The sequence below is a fragment of the Bombus flavifrons genome, chromosome 7 (assembly GCF_040668555.2).
Source record: "Bombus flavifrons isolate JBK064 chromosome 7, iyBomFlav1_principal, whole genome shotgun sequence".
Classification (NCBI taxonomy): Eukaryota; Metazoa; Arthropoda; class Insecta; order Hymenoptera; family Apidae; genus Bombus; species Bombus flavifrons.
The window spans coordinates 1806838-1824012 of NC_138448.1; the positions used below are offsets into that span (position 1 = coordinate 1806838).

A 17175-nucleotide genomic window follows, 5' to 3' on the forward strand; every position below is an offset into this window, starting at 1 on the left:
ATCTATGCGACGTACATGCTTCGATGGCTGAATGGAAAAAAAAGACATACAGAGAATTCTGATCGCGTAGAGAAAAACCTTGTCTCGACAACCGTGCCGTAATCGAAATTCCATCCTGTCGATTTATGCAAATATTTGCAGGGCGCTCTCGAAACTGCACCTGTCTGCTCTCTTTCTCTTATAGCTGTATCGTTATTAATCGTTATTAAATCGACGATGGTGGTCTCGTAGCTATATATCTCGTCAACACGATACTTCAACCTCGCTACCAATTATTCCTCCAACATAAATATCAGACAAAAAGCGAATGATTTTCTTGTTAATTACGGCCGACGACTAAAAATTAATAAATACAGTACCATGTACAGGAAACGTACGTAAATATCGTCATCGTCGAATAAACCGAGACGACAAGACTAATCTTTTTGCATCGCGTATTTACCTTCCGCGGGCTTATTAGAAACTTCACGTTTTCGTTTGTTCTCTCAAAGACGGTTTAGTTTCTCGAGCAATCTTTTGCAAGTGGCCCTTCCTTCTCGATCGACGGTTTCTATCACGCGAAGCAGCGCTCGATCGTAACGGCAACCTATCAATATGCAAATTAATGATGACGACTGCGCCGTAACCACCGTGATTGCAGCAACTTCAACCGCCCTTCGTTCGGGTTCTCTGGCGTATTACACGGGTTGTATACTCCCCCCTGTCCCCTCTGCTATTACCTGTTAATTCATATCGAGCCGCTCGAATCAATTTACCGCGCTTCAGACACGCCGTCTACCAATGCTTGCTCGATCTTCATTGTTGCTCGTTCTCGGTAAGTTCTGTTGCAGGGCAGCATCGCATTGCGAATTAAATGTAACTTTCTGCAACGATCGTATTCGCCGCGACAAATCAAGGCCATGATAATTCGGACTAAGACAACCTCGTTTGAAACGAAGCGGTCGCGCGAAAGAGAATCAATCTGGCCGGCGGAAAAATCAAGGACAATCAGATCTAATCCCTTTCTCTTATAATACATTCCAGAATACGTTTGAATACAGGATGTTCGACGAGCGAGCATACTTTAGCTTCCCTGACGGTCGTGCCTCTATTGTAAACGCGCCGATATAATCTCGTGTCAGTGCAGCCGTGGCGAGAATAACGCCTACGTTCGAAATTAGCATAAAGCCAGATCGCCGACGAAGATTAAACCAAAGAAAATAATCTCCGCCAGGAGACATTTCCGAAACTTCTCCCTCGAGTGGTTTTATTTACACTTCCGTGCCACGCGTCGTCATTCCGCTCGTACGTATGTATATCGCTCGCAACGAATATCATTATGTTTGTATTACTAATTGCAATTTTCCTGCTCTTTCCTCTTCAGTCAAATTGCCTTTTTCGTTTTCCCTCGCTACCTTTGTCGCTGTTCGCAATTTCTTTTCCGATATCCTTAGCTTGTTCTTTACAGCTAAGATTCCCTGCAAATCATTTCCACAAAGCTATGGTAGAAACAATTTTGGAGAAAGCGGTCATTAGACGACACTGACCGCATGATGGATACCATCCGCGATACATGCTCGGTCAAGATGGGACAGGGCGCAGACGAGATCCCTCGGCTATCGTAGGAAGTCGTGCGGCAGAAATTAAGTAGGACCTTTCGTGAAATATACGGACAGCAACCTATCTTTTTTCGTGAACTCCGATGAGCGACGTTTAACCTCGAAGAACACCCGTTATTATCGGTCGGGTGGTTCTTCGTAATTTTAACCCTCGGTTTACTACTTTTTGATACGATACATACGTAGATATGACACAGCAATTATTATCAATTTCAAGAAATAATCATCGCGTTTAATAATCGGTACTAATCGTTACAGATGTTGCATTAATCGATCTGTCTAACACGAAGAAATAATGTTGAATAAGTATAGCTGGTAGTAAAGATATAGCGAAATGACGAGAAAGATGCGCAATGTCCTTGATGTCTATCGATGTTACTGTCTGATGGCGTAACTCAAGACCTCACGACATCTCAAAGGACTACCGTAATCGTTTCGTCATCGTTCTCTCGTTGTCTTGAATCAGCCTCTTTTCTTTCGCGGTTCTCACACCGCGACAACACAATTTCATCGGCCGAAACAAACCAGGCAACTGGAGGACGCGGTTCCTCGAATAAACGAACGGCGCTCTCTCGTTAAGAGATCGAGAGCTGCTTCTTCGAAGCGCAGCCTGGAGTGCTCGTAATTTCGCGAACCGCATAACCCTGGTTTTATATCCGCGCGTGGCTCAGAGGCATCGTTCTTAGTCACAGTCATCCAAAGGCCGACATTTGTACGTCATTCGTGGATACGATCGTTGACAAACGATAGTTTAACGAATGTCGAGTGGAATTCCCGATCATCTCCGGGTTCACCGATCAGCCGCAATAGTTTTCGATTATACACAACGGTTCCGCGATGTCTCGCTGGAATCGAGTTGCTCCGAACTTGGCCCGATTAACCCCATCGACGAGATCCGGCGAGTCTGGCTCCCGGGCAGACCATAAACCTCCAATTTACAATCGTCGAGACGCCGTCGAGAAAACTTTGTTACGACGTTTTGCTAAAAATACCCCGCTTTGTCGTGACCAGACTCATGAATCTCGTGCCCCACGGATACGTAACCGCGACACCGAGTGCATAGCCGTCAGTGCAGGCGTTGCAGCAACACTGTCTTTATTTATGCGGCGATTAGCGCGCGTTTATATCTTAATATCGAGGCACGATCGTAGGAACGCGCCTTAACCTCCGCGGATTCTTCCTGGCACCTCGAGTCGCGGCTGTTTGAACTAGGATTTATTGATTTCTAGGTACAATGTAGTTTCTCCCGTAGTCGTCCATACAAATTGCAGCGAGCGATAGCTGCGGCATAATTATCGACGCTTCGTGAAACGCGTAGAAAGCGATTAGGTATCTGCGCGCTGAATCAATAGAAAGCTCGCATGACTTATGTCACCTGCCTTACAGATTCGTTTTGAAATGCCGAAGCGAGCTGTCACGCGACATCTCGCGCGTCTAGTGACCAAGAGAATAGAAGGCAATTTCTTTTTCAAGGCTAAACTTTCCTCGATTTGTCTTGGCAAGCAAGGTCGGTATAGCGAATTGACGAACTGTGTTTCAGCGGCGGAAATCCGAGAGGCTCTTCAACACGCGATGAAGGTATCGCGAGAGGGCAGCTGCCGATGGCCACGACCGAGGGTGATTCCGGTTCGTGACGTTTACCCAAGCCCGTCGACCACCTACATTCCACACTGCGCCATCTTGCACAGGTGCTCAGACGACACCGGATGCTGCAGATCGGAAGCGCTCACCTGCGTGCCTAAGCTCTCGCACCGCGTCGAGCTCTCCTTCTATGTAAGTAAATCTTCCTTTTGTCCCGATACGAATCCCGCGCGACCATTTGCCATGACGACGCGCCATGCAAATTCACGCTGCAGTCGAGTAGAACATGCTTCTCGATCGAACGACAAACTAACCCGCGACCGTAGGCTCGTTACACGATAGATAAATCGAGCGTGAGAGAGGGAGAAACGGATAGAGAGAAAGACAGAGAAAGGCAGATGTAAGTAGATACATTGCACGGCGCAGAACGATGGATGCCACGAAGCAACAAGGAAGACTTTATCACCGAGGAGAAAGTACCATTAATCGTGTAAAGTGTATTACGGAGAATTTATTAGCAAGAAGTCAAAGAGTCGCGGTATTCCGACGTAATTTATAGGACACACTATCGCCGATATCAAAACGCAAATCGCCAACGATTTGAAACTTTGCCCGACGGAGGCGCGCGAGAGTTTTCTGGCTCATTGCGTACACGACGGTTAATGAACAGCGACGTTATCGGTGAACCGCGAATTCGATGACTAGACAAAACATGCTTATCTAGTATGAACTAGAAAAAAAATTGGTCACGTAAATTTCTCGGCTTTCATGCCTGCCCATTAGTGTCACGGAAAACGGGTATACATAGTCCGTGCGTTCGTTGGAATGTCGGTGGAATTATTTTTCCTTATCTCCGGTTAGCTACGCGACCGCGTACGATCGAGCGTCAGAATTTATCGAGGTGTTCGTTACGCTAGCGTTCCTTGCAACCGCAAACGCCAACAATTCTATTGCAACTATTCGTCAATTTGTATTTCGACGAGCATCGCTAATCGATGCTAAAAGCAAGTCTTCCGGGTCGATGCCTGATTCAATCCACCAAGCACGCGATGCGTTATCCAATCGATACTACGAACCGCTTATGAGGATCGACGCACCCTTTTAAAATCAGTATGACCGTAATTGAACGGACGACACGCGTCTTCTCTCACGGTGGTCCATCGCGATGCATCGTGTCGTGCTAATCATGCAACACTATATTTATGCACGAAATTTGATCCCCGACTAAATTATCGGTTCTCCTACCTGTATATTACGCTTGATTGTCGTCGATGCGCGGGCTTAAGGTCTGCTCGCAATTGCGCGCGCTTGTTCACGCAAACGCTCAAACTCGTTTCGACCTTCTGACCGAATCGATCCACCGGATTCGACGAGATACGAAATTCTCTCGCTGGAAATTCGAAATTGCAAAGAAAAAGGTTCGCCGACAAAAGAATCGTTTTCCATCCATAAAACTTCATTTTGCGAACCGGTAGTCAGGATTGTGCAATTGATCGCGGATGCAGGTTAGGTTTAAAGGTGCACTTCGTGCAACCCGATACTTTTGTAGCACCGTTTTATCCTGCTATTACAGACAGTTTGATCGATACGCCCCTTTCTCTTCCTCGTTTTCAGCTTGATATAATCAAATTCCGCATATACGACCGATAGATCGCGCCTCGTGTTGAAATTTTGAAATTTTCGACCAACATGCTGTGTTTCTACGTGTGACCGTTGCATTATGTCCAAGTAATGAACACGTAACCTGAAAATTGTATGCGTATTTACCGTAGATGGTTGGAAAACAGAGATGACTCAGTTCCGTCGACGAGGAATAATCTAGCGACTGGGTCAATTAGGTGCTAACAATGTCTCATCGAACGCGGTTTGTCGCCGATAATATCGCAACCGAGGACGTCTCGCTGATGTTTGCAATAAATTACGCAAAGCTTGAACAAAGAAATACGCATGGAGGTTAACTGCAAATATTTGAACGAACCGCAAAAATGTAACAGACAAACGGTTATTAAAGACAACAAATCGAGCGTAACGCGTTTGAAAAGCAATCGCTAGAGTTTTTGCGCTCGGTAGAAAGTGTGGTCCGACTCTTTTCTAAGTCGTTCTCAGTCTATCAAAGTGCAAAATCCTAAATTAATAGCGTTATTTCGTGAGTCATTCCGAAGTAAAGCTTCGTGGAATATAGAAAATAGAAAACGTTTATATATAAGAATAGAAGACTTTCGAGTTGTTATTACCGAAAGTTTGCAAGCTGAGTGTTTCGTTTGGTTTCAACGAATACGAACGATGCTCGAAAACGGGAGCGTTCCCTAGACGCGAAACAGCGTAGCTATAGATTTTCAGTGACGAGGGCTCGGCAAGTCATTAAACTTCACTAGCGATCTTAATGAATCAATTAATCGTGATAGATCTATCGCATCCCTACTGGACTGCAATCCACGCGTCGTGGATTAGATTGAACTACATTCCTAGGCGATCCAGCGAAACATCTTTCAACCAAGTTATTCGTATCGTTTCTCTGTCGAGTTACTTTCCGTACCAATTCAACGTTCAGGAATCACGTTTTTTATCTTTCCTACATTTTTAATATATTTTTTGCTATATTCTGTGATGAGACCAGAAGATTCGAACGAAGAACGGTATGTGCGCGTAGATTATTAAAACCTGCCGTATGATGTTCTCAAGACTGCATAGCGTTGAAAATAAAAACCATCTCGATATAAATCGCAATAAGCGGGCCATGTAATTGCCAATGCAAAGGTGCAATAACACCGCGGGTATAATTTGCATTTCGCAGCGATTACCATTCGAGCTTCGCCAAGCAACATTAGCATAAGTTCTCGTCGACTATTGTCGGAATCGATGGCGGCCCGTGTAAATACGCGACATCGTATTGTCGGATCCTCACGAATTAACGCTCGATGCTCCGGGGTGGTTCGAATAGTCTCGCTCGTGATATCCACGCGCTCGAATTTCGTGCTTTACGATCGCACGAACTGCATATTTCTGTCCGCAAAGACGGAACAGATGTCTTGCGAAGACTTGAACTCAGCCACGTCATAAAGGACGTTTCATAAGTCATAATCTTGGAGTGGTTCGCGCGAATCGCGACCGACCACTCTCACACGACTACGGGGATCGTCGACCGTTTAACTCCTCAAGGCGAGAGTCTGCACGGGAAAGAACAGAGAAGCGCTCATCGAGACAAGGAGGAAACAAAAAATCTCTCGATTAGACGTCGAACCGCTAAATAGGATTGGAACGATCGATCGCGTGTTCGTTGGATCGCGAGAGGTATTTCATAAAACGCGAAAACGTTAATTGCACGTCGGAGAACTGCTATATACTTTCTAAAGCGTACTTTATCTCGGCAGAGATCATTCGATATATCGTTTCGTTGTACACCCACGCGGAAAGTATGGCCAATCAGCGGCAACAACCGATTGTGATAAATGTACAGGGCCAGGGCCACTAGGGATCTCCACTGGGAGAGAAGCCCATAAATTTAATGAGATACATTGGGTTTTTTTTCGTTGTGTCATGGCCCGATACTGTGCTGTAGAATGCGAGCAATCCTACCATCGGTCGTAACATTGCTCGCACAATGCTGCTAAACCGTTATATCAATTACGGAGCGAACGCGGCAGTCGTAGACGAGGAAGAAAAACGCAACGAGACGCGACAAAGATCGATCGGGATCGACGAAAGCTGCTTCGGCTACGAATGAGCGGTGTTACGGTCAGCGAAAAAATATGCGAGAGAGTTCGCGAAGTAAAAACCCTTTGCCAAGCTGACAGCTCTTTGCAGCGAGTGCCCGACGAGACGGCGTGCTCCAGTTAACATCTATAATTATCACGAGCAACCCCTTGCGTTGACACCTGCCGAGGAAGACGCGTTTACTCCATCCGTCTGTCGAACCTACGGATCACGACTTTATCACTGAGCTTGTCCTCCTGCGAATGAGTCAGTTTCACAGCCAGACCGAAATTGGCTAAGTATCAAATTTGCTTCGGACGCGGATGTGCAAGTTCCTTGTTGCTGCCGAGATTCTACATCGTCCATGATGTATGCAGATCCGCAACTAAGTGCGACACGAACCTTAGGGTTTATTAATAGTCAGCCAGCGTGGCTTCCGTGATACCGAAATACGCTGATTTATAATCTCACCCTAGGTCCCGGCTCGTGCCCCCGGAAAAGTAACTGGGTTAACGTCTGTCGATCGTTAAGACCTTCTAAAAACGCCGTGCGTACGGTGCCCATTCGAAAGATGCAGTATATTACAGCCCACGGTGTTCCACGAATTACCATCAAATCCTAGATGAAACAAGAGACGCGAACATCACGAACCCGTAGGTACCAACGGCATCCTATCGTCGATGTTTCTCCGAAACGTTTCGAATTTCACTTTATGCCAAGTTTTCTCGCTTGCCAGGTACTGTTATAGCAGATCCAGCGCCATACTATCACCCATCTTCGTCGGTAGCTTGCGACGATTTACGATCCTACCGATTAAACGCGATCGTTTGATCGGGTAAACGCTACGGGCGATGCATCGCGCAACCGTATCGTGTATTTCCAACGCGACGATTATTTCCAACACGACCGGATATGCATTACCGTACCACTTTTCGATACGGCTCAGTCACCTCGTTTCCTCGCATTTGCATCAACGGCGATTGCGATTTTTACACAGAAACTGGCGACTCGAAGCGAGGATAACGCACCGGTGTTTGTCTCGGTTGATGTATGACGGAATCGTCGTAGCTGGTGAGGGAAGGTCGTCGATTTTCTAATTCGATTTCTCCGCGAATCACATCGCAATCCCGAGAGAAAATATCGCGTGTCTCTTGTTTATTCGATTCTGCGATGACTAATGCCTTGCATCAGTTTTCACGAGGAAATCATTCGAAACCGCGACGAAATCGAAGGAAAAATCTATGGCGTTGCTTCGATGAGCGAGAAGTTCAACATAATTCGTTACTTTTTATCCAATACAAGTGTAAGCTGTGTATAGTCGATAAACATAGAAACGACATTGAAGGAAAGTTGGAAAACGTCGTTAACTCTTTGCAATTTATTTGACTTCGCTTTAGTCTCTTTCCCTCATATTTTCAGTTGGTTTATTTGTACTACCGCTTGAATTGTTTACCTTACGTTTTCATATAATTGCTTTTCCATTTGTTTAGTTATGTTCGAGTTTACACGAAACTTCTGGAATTCTCTAAAACCGTGCGACTAGAAACCTGCTCGTACTATCTCCACGTGCTATCATCGATGGTGCACAGGACATGGAATGCGTTAACAAAGTCCCCCGATAATTCAAAGTAAAACCATACAGGTACGAGCAGTTACGAGGTTCTTCAAAGTGTCTAGGGTGACCAGAATCGTTTCTATCGAGTCACTATTTATGTTCTAGTGCCATTAGTTATCGCGAAAGCTTTAAAGCCGCTGCCATAGTCTCGGGTCGTAATTCGGGGCGGCGGCTGTGGCACAGGCCTTTCTCCCTAAAGATACTAGAGTGGCGATATTCACCGTCGCGTAATCAGCCATAAAACGTTTCGACAAATTTTTGCCTTGCAATGCATAGGAACGGGCGTGAGCGAAGATCGCAACGGCGTCGCGATATTTGCACGCTGCTCGACGTTCGGCGAATCGTTAACCGCGAAAAGGAATCGCAGTTAACGATTTCGGTTGGGCAAAGTAGCGAACGATCGATGAAAATTTGACAAAGCGAAATTTGAGTAGCTGTGTCGCTGGACTCGAAGCCGGCTACTATAACGGCCGATGGATGCCCTCCACGAAAACGAATTACCTTGCTGGATATTGTTTTAGTCAATCTCGAAACAACGATCGCAAACCTGCTTTCGCTCTTGGCGTTTGGTTAGCCGTCGGAAATACACGTGGAGGCGAATAAAAGCTGGACGAGTGCGATGAGCGAGATGGAAACGCTGCGAGCGTTAAAACGAAAACGAATTTCTTTCCATGGAAATCTGCGTGAAGGCGCAACTCAGTAAAATGGACTTTCGTCTCCCTGAGCAAGATACGAGAAAGGATATACAGCTATTAACCCTCGGAGAACTTGTTTCCGAGACGAGACAAGACCAAGATTCAACGAAATGCGTAGGAGATGCCAATCGGAAGGGCTGAGACTAGTTATCATTTTTAATGGTTCCCCGGAGTTGCCAGGCTGCTCGCTACCAGAATCAACGGCCACCTCGTTGTTTCTGGGTAAAAGGGGACCCCACGCAAGATTAACGATGCCTGTCCGACGTCGTGAATGGAGACTCACATCGCCACAGACATGCCCGTCATTTTAATGGGACGCCGACGTGGCTCTTATTTCGGAATTACACCTGACCTGACGGAACCGAGTTCCTGACAGGTGGCAGCGAAGAAATGCCGTCCCATCGGACCTCCTTATCGCGTAAGCCTCTTACGCGAGTGTCCTGGGTTAAACCGTTTAAACCACGGGAAATAAACGACGTCTCGACGCATGTCGTGCGGGCAATCGGTGTTTCGTTCGGTCCACACCGACTGCCCGATAATTTTCGTGTTTGTACAACAGAAAAGAAAGAGACTAGAAGAATCGCTCGCTATCGTCGATACTTTAACTCGGAATATTTAAACCAAGATTCAATAGCAACCGAATTCGTATAGCATCGGTTGCATTTGCCACGAAAAAGAAAACAGATGGAAGATGCTATGAACAGTAAAATACTCGTTAAAAATCAATCGTAGGGCCAAGCTGACAAAAGGGAGGATCGCAGTCACGACTTCCTTTTCCGCTGGTCCGTGGAGACTCGCCTACTCGCGCTGACCCCATGGGGTCAGCTGTCAGCTATCGATAGTCCCGCCTCGTACACGCCAGACATACCCTCACATGCTAAGCACCGTGTTATTTCTATTTTTGTTCGAATGTCGGTAGATACGAGTGCGATGCATCGTAGTCCCGGTGTTCGGTGCGTGCTCGTTCACGACCACGTACATTCTCGCGGAGAACGTTTACCGCATCATCGTCGATCCCACATTTCACAAACGAGTCCGATGGCTTCGCTCCAATCAGATACGCTCCTTTTACGCCAGTCAATGAAATTTCCCGTTTACGGTCTACCTTTGACAACTTTCAATCAATGATACTCGGTGCGTTAATTCGATAATCTACCGACAAGCGAGAACGTTCGACGTTGCTCGAAACGAATATCCCAGTTAAACCGATGAATAATTCTCGATGATCGGCTAGCGTAAAACGGTGTCTCGACTGTTTTATAATCCATTGTCTCGACGCGTGGAAAATGGCTCGACACGTTCGATGAAAGTCCCAGATAGCAGACGAGTCTAGTTACGCTTACCGCTTCTGCTGTAGACGGTCCCGTCAGAGTGTTGCCGCTCGCAAGGCCGGAGAAGTTGATAATTAACGGCGGTCGAATTCGACACCGTGTATACGTAAAATAATCGTTGGGAATGGCGCGGGTCGATCGCGGGTGCGTATTATCGAGAGAAGGCTACTAGTTGCAAGAAAAGGCAGTAACAGGATGCTGCTCGGTAAGTCACACGACCGGATAAGATTACATCTTTTGAACTGTTCGAGAAACGTGATTTACAGGGCATAGTTTAGGAATAAATCTCCTGCGGGCAGATTCGTCTGTTCTTCGTTCGTTGGAAGTTATATAATATTACACGCTATTACAGCCATCGAGTTAATAAGCGTTTGGTAGCGATCGCGTGAAACTTCAAGCGACAACCGGTCAGCAGGAGTTGCCGGTTGTTTTCTACGTTCAAGTCGCGCGCGCGCACACCATCCTGCGCCGTCTTTCCCTTTTTTTCTTCGCGCTACCTTTCGTAATAGACACTCGTGCCAAGCAAATTAGCATAAGACCGCTGGGCGATGCAATTTATTTGCAGCTAGTGCCACGTCCGCTACATCGTCGGCCAATCGCCGTTTCTCGAATAAAGAATCGCAAAATCCGCTATCTTACGCGTTTCTTTCTTTACCTGTCGATCGATCTTTTCTTCGCTCGGAAATAGAATGAATTTTTGCCGGACGTTCCAGAGGATTGAAAGACAGTTTTCCTGCAGTTTCCGTTAGGAAACTTTACGAGTAATATCTCACGGCGAGCGAAAGCGTGCTTCTGTCTGACGTTTATCTCCTACGAGATCCTCCTGTGGATCGTTTCACGCTAAACTCGAGAGGAACGATTCGCTTCCGATGCAAAAAGTAATTAGATACTCGTATCGCGGAATGTAAAGTACTCGCCGAGAGAAAATTTTAATACCGCCTAAGCACAAAGAGACTAGCGAACGATTCCCGTGCATTCTCCTCCGAGCTAATGTCGATTAACGCAAACGCTGATAAAACGGACGATCGTAAAGACGCTTCGTCATTGGACAGAAAAACGACGACGCGATCTCGATTAATCTCTCTAGTGAAACGAAAGAAGAAACTCCTATCTCGACGAGTCGCGATAGCTTATCGTCAAAGTTCAAAAAACGGCCTCGGTAGGCACCTTCAACTTTTACGTTGCACTTACCGGCGCCATGGCATCTGCATCAGCTAGGTGTCTCGTTATCAAACCTTGAGAAAAACCGGCTGATTGTCTCTTGTAATCTTTCCGCGTACATCCCGTCTTGGACATCCGACTGCTAGCTCGACCACCTGCACAGATTGAACATCCACTGTAGGTACTCGTGTAGCTCGTAATTTATACCGTCACATCCTTGCCACGCAGTGGTTCTCAATATCGTTCGCTCCCAAATGAGAACTCGCGGAAACCATATTAATCCTGCGTAGTCCTGCTCTTTCGCTGACGAACAAACCCACGAGTCGCGTAATAGAACAAATAGTTGAATCGCCGAACAACGACAATCGCGGATCAACTGCGTTCGAGTAGAAATTCTTGTAGGGAACGTGTGCAAATTTATCGAGGTTACGTTACCACCGGAACGACTTTGTACGCGAGCAACGTTTTATGAATAAACCATAATGAATGCGTTTCTGTGACCAGCAGACGGGACGAGAAACATGAAATACATGCACAAAACGACTATTCCTTCTTAACCCTGTTCCTCAGTTGGATTCCATGACTTACCGTGCGTCGATGGACAGTCATAAGTCCCGGAGGAAGATCATCATTAGGGGATAGAAGGAATGTATTTCGCGAGGAGGCCGGACAGTCATTCCTCGTGCAGGATTTTGCTTTGCGGTTACGACTCGATACTCTAGGCCACGTTGAACTGGTTGAGAAATAGGCATTACGTTTGCTCGACCCAAAAACTAAAATATTCGCGTTGTACGAAATAGAGAAACGGAGTAGGTGCGCCAGGACTTGGAAGATAGAGTTCCTAGACCCGAATGTATCTGCATACAATGAGAAAGCGAGAGAAGGAAGCTTTGGCCGAGCTGCGCGCTGTCTTCGTGGAGCCAGAAGACGCGAGAGTAATAATATAAGAGCGGCACAAGACGATAAATTTTCCTACGTTTTAAAGCAATCCCCAACGTCGTTCGTCATCGTTTATTCTTCTCCCTAGCTGTTCGACGTGTTCCAAACAGAAAAAGGCGCGGCTGGCAGCTTCATTTCGGTTGTATTCAGAGGAATCGTTTGCGAAACTCGGTACCTCGCAGAATTTTCATCGTTGTAGTCTTTTCGCTTTATTTTCGAGAAGGAGAGAACCCGTGAAATCGATATTGCAAAACGTTCGAATAAATTTTGCGCCTAGCGTGATTGTACTTGCTGGGAGCGATTACGACCAGATCGTAAACCAAATTTCTTCGTTCTGTAGCTACGTTCAACAGGCTGCAGAAACAGAGTTAAAGATTCGCAAATTCCAGTTTACGAGCGTCGACGAAATCGACGAAAGCTGCACAAACGTCGAACTTAACGCGCGTTTCCACGTGGCATCTAACAGTCGATCGATCGAGAAGTAACCTTGGCTAACCCCTTGTTACGCGTACCACGGACAGTGAACGTTCGTTAAGGCTTGATTATTCCTCGAGTTAAGTTACCATGGGTGACTGCATTATACGCGCGTTCCGCGAGTCTTCCTCTCGTTGTACATATACCTGCACAATATAGCCGCACAATATTCAACCTGACACAGCAACGCAGCAGCGCAGGCTCGTGTTGTGTCGGACGTGTACGAGCGGGCAGCGTTTCGTGGTCTGAACCTGCAAGCTCTTCCACTCGTACGTGCGCGACACGACCCCCCTTGTCTTTAACCGCCTATTAGAATGATAATTCTCGCCGTTACCAATCACGAAACGCGTCACGAAACGATTTAACGAGTTTCCAATGACTCGACGCGGTTTTCGTCGATCTTTGCGCTCTGCCATTGATCAAAGATCTCCGAACCAGAACCGAGAGCGACGCCTTCCGTTTGAATTAAGAAGAGAGATTTAGAAAGGGTTCGATAATGACGATTAACCCCCGTTTCCACCGGATCGGTAAGGAGCATCGACTTTGGACTAACGGGAAGCGCTAGCATAACAATGCCAACAAGCTCGGCCACACGAGAAACCACAGACGAAAACCGCAAAACGTGCGACTTTCGTTGCAACGATTCGCGTAACATCGCGTGCACGACAATCTTAAGTCAAGATTAGCCAGCTTCTGTACACAACTCCTGGAATTGCACATGGCCCGGAACGAGAAGAAAGCGGTCGTTTTGATTTAACGCCTTTTCTACGGGAGACTAGTCCGTTCGTGATGATTTCATTTCGTCTTCCTCAACCTTTTCGTCGACGTTTCTGCGGTTTGAGAATCTCGAACCACGATTTCTGCGTTTTCTCGTCGCTAAACAGCTTGGTATAACCACGAGCGTGTTGCGCGATGCCAACGTCCGAGAAACTAGATCCCGGATAGGCAATTACTCCCTGACCAAGGCATCCGACAGCCTGTCATAATTATTCAATTGAACAGACAGGGTGGGCAGCGAGATACGCCGCCAGGGAATTCTAATTTCACCATACCCGGTGCCGGCTAATATTTGCTCGCGTTCAACTAATTGGACGGTTGTTCGGTGTACCTATCGGTTCCACGACTAGAATATCTCGTTTCGCCTAATTGCCTCGCGGAAACGAACCTTGTTTCGCACTGGGACCTTTCTTAATCGGACCTGATCCAGTCGTTAACAAACTCGCGGAAGTTCTTTTTCGTAAAAGGGTTAGCACAGCGAAACTCAGACGAGGTGCAATTCAGGTATGGAAGTTAATGCCGTGCGTGTGTTCGCCCGAACCGACTGCACGCGTCCGCAATCTCTTTTCCTCCTTTCTCCCCTCCATCGATTCCGTTTCGACCCATGTCTCGTGCTTCCTTCTGCCTTTTAACCTTCTTTTTTCCCTTGTCTTTCGACACCGTCCAATTAAAAATCTCATTTATCTTTTTATCCCGTTTATGGTATTAATTTACCTCTTCGACACAACCTCATGAATTTCTATACCATTTTCGTTTCTTACCTATTCGCAGTATCCGATCGAATAACCTCTTTGTCGCATCATTCCCTTAGCCCCTATCACTGACCCTTTTACTGCCGAATATCATGTTCCTGGACAAGCTCGGTGCTGAATAAACTTTTCGATTAATTGATTTATACTGTACGCAGGATCCGTAAATTTACGAGTTCAGCACAGTATTATTACCATTTCAGTATTAAAGGGTTAAACTTCCGCGATAACATTGGCTGGCAATTAGTGTTTCGCTTCGGAACGTTGCTAAAGAAAGAAAATCTCGATAGTCTTTGCCAGGAAGGGTGGGCGCTCGCTTGGACGAGCCAACTCAATTATCCGAGTTGGCAAAAGGAGTAAATCGTTCAGAGACCGCGACAAAGTGCACAAAATCTTCCACCAAACCTGCGTACGCTACGGTTTTCGACTTTCGTTACGCGGAACACGACGTGATTTAGACGAACCGTGGCAGAAGGTCGACTAATTTATAGCAAGCTTTACTGTAAAGATTATTCGTTTGCGGCTGTGATATAACATTTGCATCCGTATGAAAGTCCACGCCTGCGAATACACCCTCAGCCTTCTAGTTTTTTCTCCACCAGCGTCTTTTAAATCTTTGCGTCCGTTTACGATCCCCATTGGAAGTTTATCGAACGACGTAATTCTTTCGAAACGAGTTCGAATCACGTTCTTGTCGTTTCCAAAGAGACTGGACGCGACCACCTGTTTCTAAGTCGTAAATTCCTTTCCGGTTGCCCCACGACCCTTTGCGTCGTTCTTTTCCTATAACACAGGTTACATGCGAGATACGTTAGGCCGCGGATTACGATCGCTCGTCCATCGAAAACGTGCTCTTACAATGTTCGTCGTCGGGTCGGTCGCACCGTCGCGTCGTTCCGGTTTATTCTGTTCTGTGAGTGTTCGCGTTGCATTATGCATTAGGGTTGGTTTGCAAGGACTCGAGCACCCAGGGAGCGGGGAGGATTTCTTTGCGTCGAGGGCAAAGTCGAACGCGTGAACTAAATGATCTCTTTAATTGATTCGCTACAATACCGTCCCGTTTCGATGCATAATGCATGCGCTGTTTGTGCAATTCGACCTGCCTTCGATCGATAAATTAAAACGATTAACAGGGATATATCTCGCTCGGTGCTCTTTTTTATGGGACAGAGTGGGTCAAGGTACGCTCACGCATCTTCCTGTGACTTCCATTGAGCGATATATCTTTGTGAAAAATTAACCGAGCCGGCGAATAACGGACTAATCGATGCGGAATGTTCGCGTTACATAAACTCGGAGGCATTAAAATTCCGCAGACCTCAAGAACGCAACCATCGAGATTCTCGGTTGCCATGAGTTGACGGTGCTTTCTCCAACAATCATTCACAACGGTCACGAAGAACCATCGACGAGCATGAGAGAAAAAGGAAAAAAAAGAAAAGAGATGCACGAGCTGTGGCGACGATTATAAATCGACTACCGGCCCCGTGGAGAATCGTGGAACGATTCTCGCGTCCTCGCACCGATCTCACCGGAATTCTCTACGAAAAACACGACTCCGATTCGTGACTCTTTTTCAGCGGACAGTTTGGAAGCCGTCGAGAGAGTCTCGCCTCGTCAGACGTCTTACGTCACGACAAATGATGTTTTCGATTAAACCCGACTCAGAGGTCGAGACAGATTTGTTACACGGTGTGGCAACGATTCGGTATTCCAGTCTATGGTTGAGTCGATTCAGTTTCAAAAAGAAAAAGCCCCGTTCCAACGCCTACGATAGTTAACCATCGCGCGAGATCTCGTTGTTAGAGGAGAAGCGATAAGGAAACGTACGCCTCGATGTAATTAAGATTATCTTGAGAGAAGGCAAATAATCGGCGTAACTTCGTTAATTTACGGAGCGCGTTAAACAACCACGAGGAACTGGGTAAAAGCGGCGATGACCACAGTCCGAGATGCCGGGCGCCTTATCTGGATGCGGAGTAGCGCTGGAATCGGCAGCAAGATCCACAAGGACGAGAGCAATTTGACGGAATGACTGTGCCGAACAACGACAATGGGTCGATGCGTTAAGCGCCATGGTACCGAGAACGAGCTGTCGGCGAACGTCGACCAGGACAAAGAGGCGCGAAAATGAGAGCCATTCATCGGGTAATTTGTAGAATGGTTGCGGCTACAGGAATCTACTTCCATCGAAATCGATCTTCGAGTTTCCGATAGAAACAAGGGCCATTGTGATGGAAGGTCTTCCTTGGCGCCACGGGTATAGCGGACAGCGAGGATGAATAGCCTTTAATCGAACGAACTTGACGAAACTCGATCGATGAATACGAGAATAGAAAATTGTCGATCGGATAGATCGTATTGGAGAGCGTGAACTCGAACACGTGGGAAGAAGAAGCAAGAGAATTTTGATAAATCTTCGCGTGGATTCATAAAACTTCAACCGATCATTGTTGCTCTTCGCGTAAATCGTTCGTGAATCTCGTCGCTACGATACCGTTGGGAAACGCAAAGTCCGTCGTGGTGAAAGACGAGAATTATGGCTGTGAGTCTACACGAGAC

General features: G+C 46.6%; 1 protein-coding gene across 1 annotated transcript in view; it reads left to right on the forward strand.

The window, feature by feature from the left end:
• LOC138181449 (uncharacterized) overlaps nt 1–17175 on the forward strand; it is a 58413-nt gene that overhangs the window by 26067 nt on the left and 15171 nt on the right. Inside the window, exon 3 of the mRNA XM_069116250.1 lies at nt 3139–3371. Coding sequence (XP_068972351.1) covers nt 3139–3371 — 233 coding nt within the window. The remainder of the gene's footprint in view (nt 1–3138; nt 3372–17175) is intronic.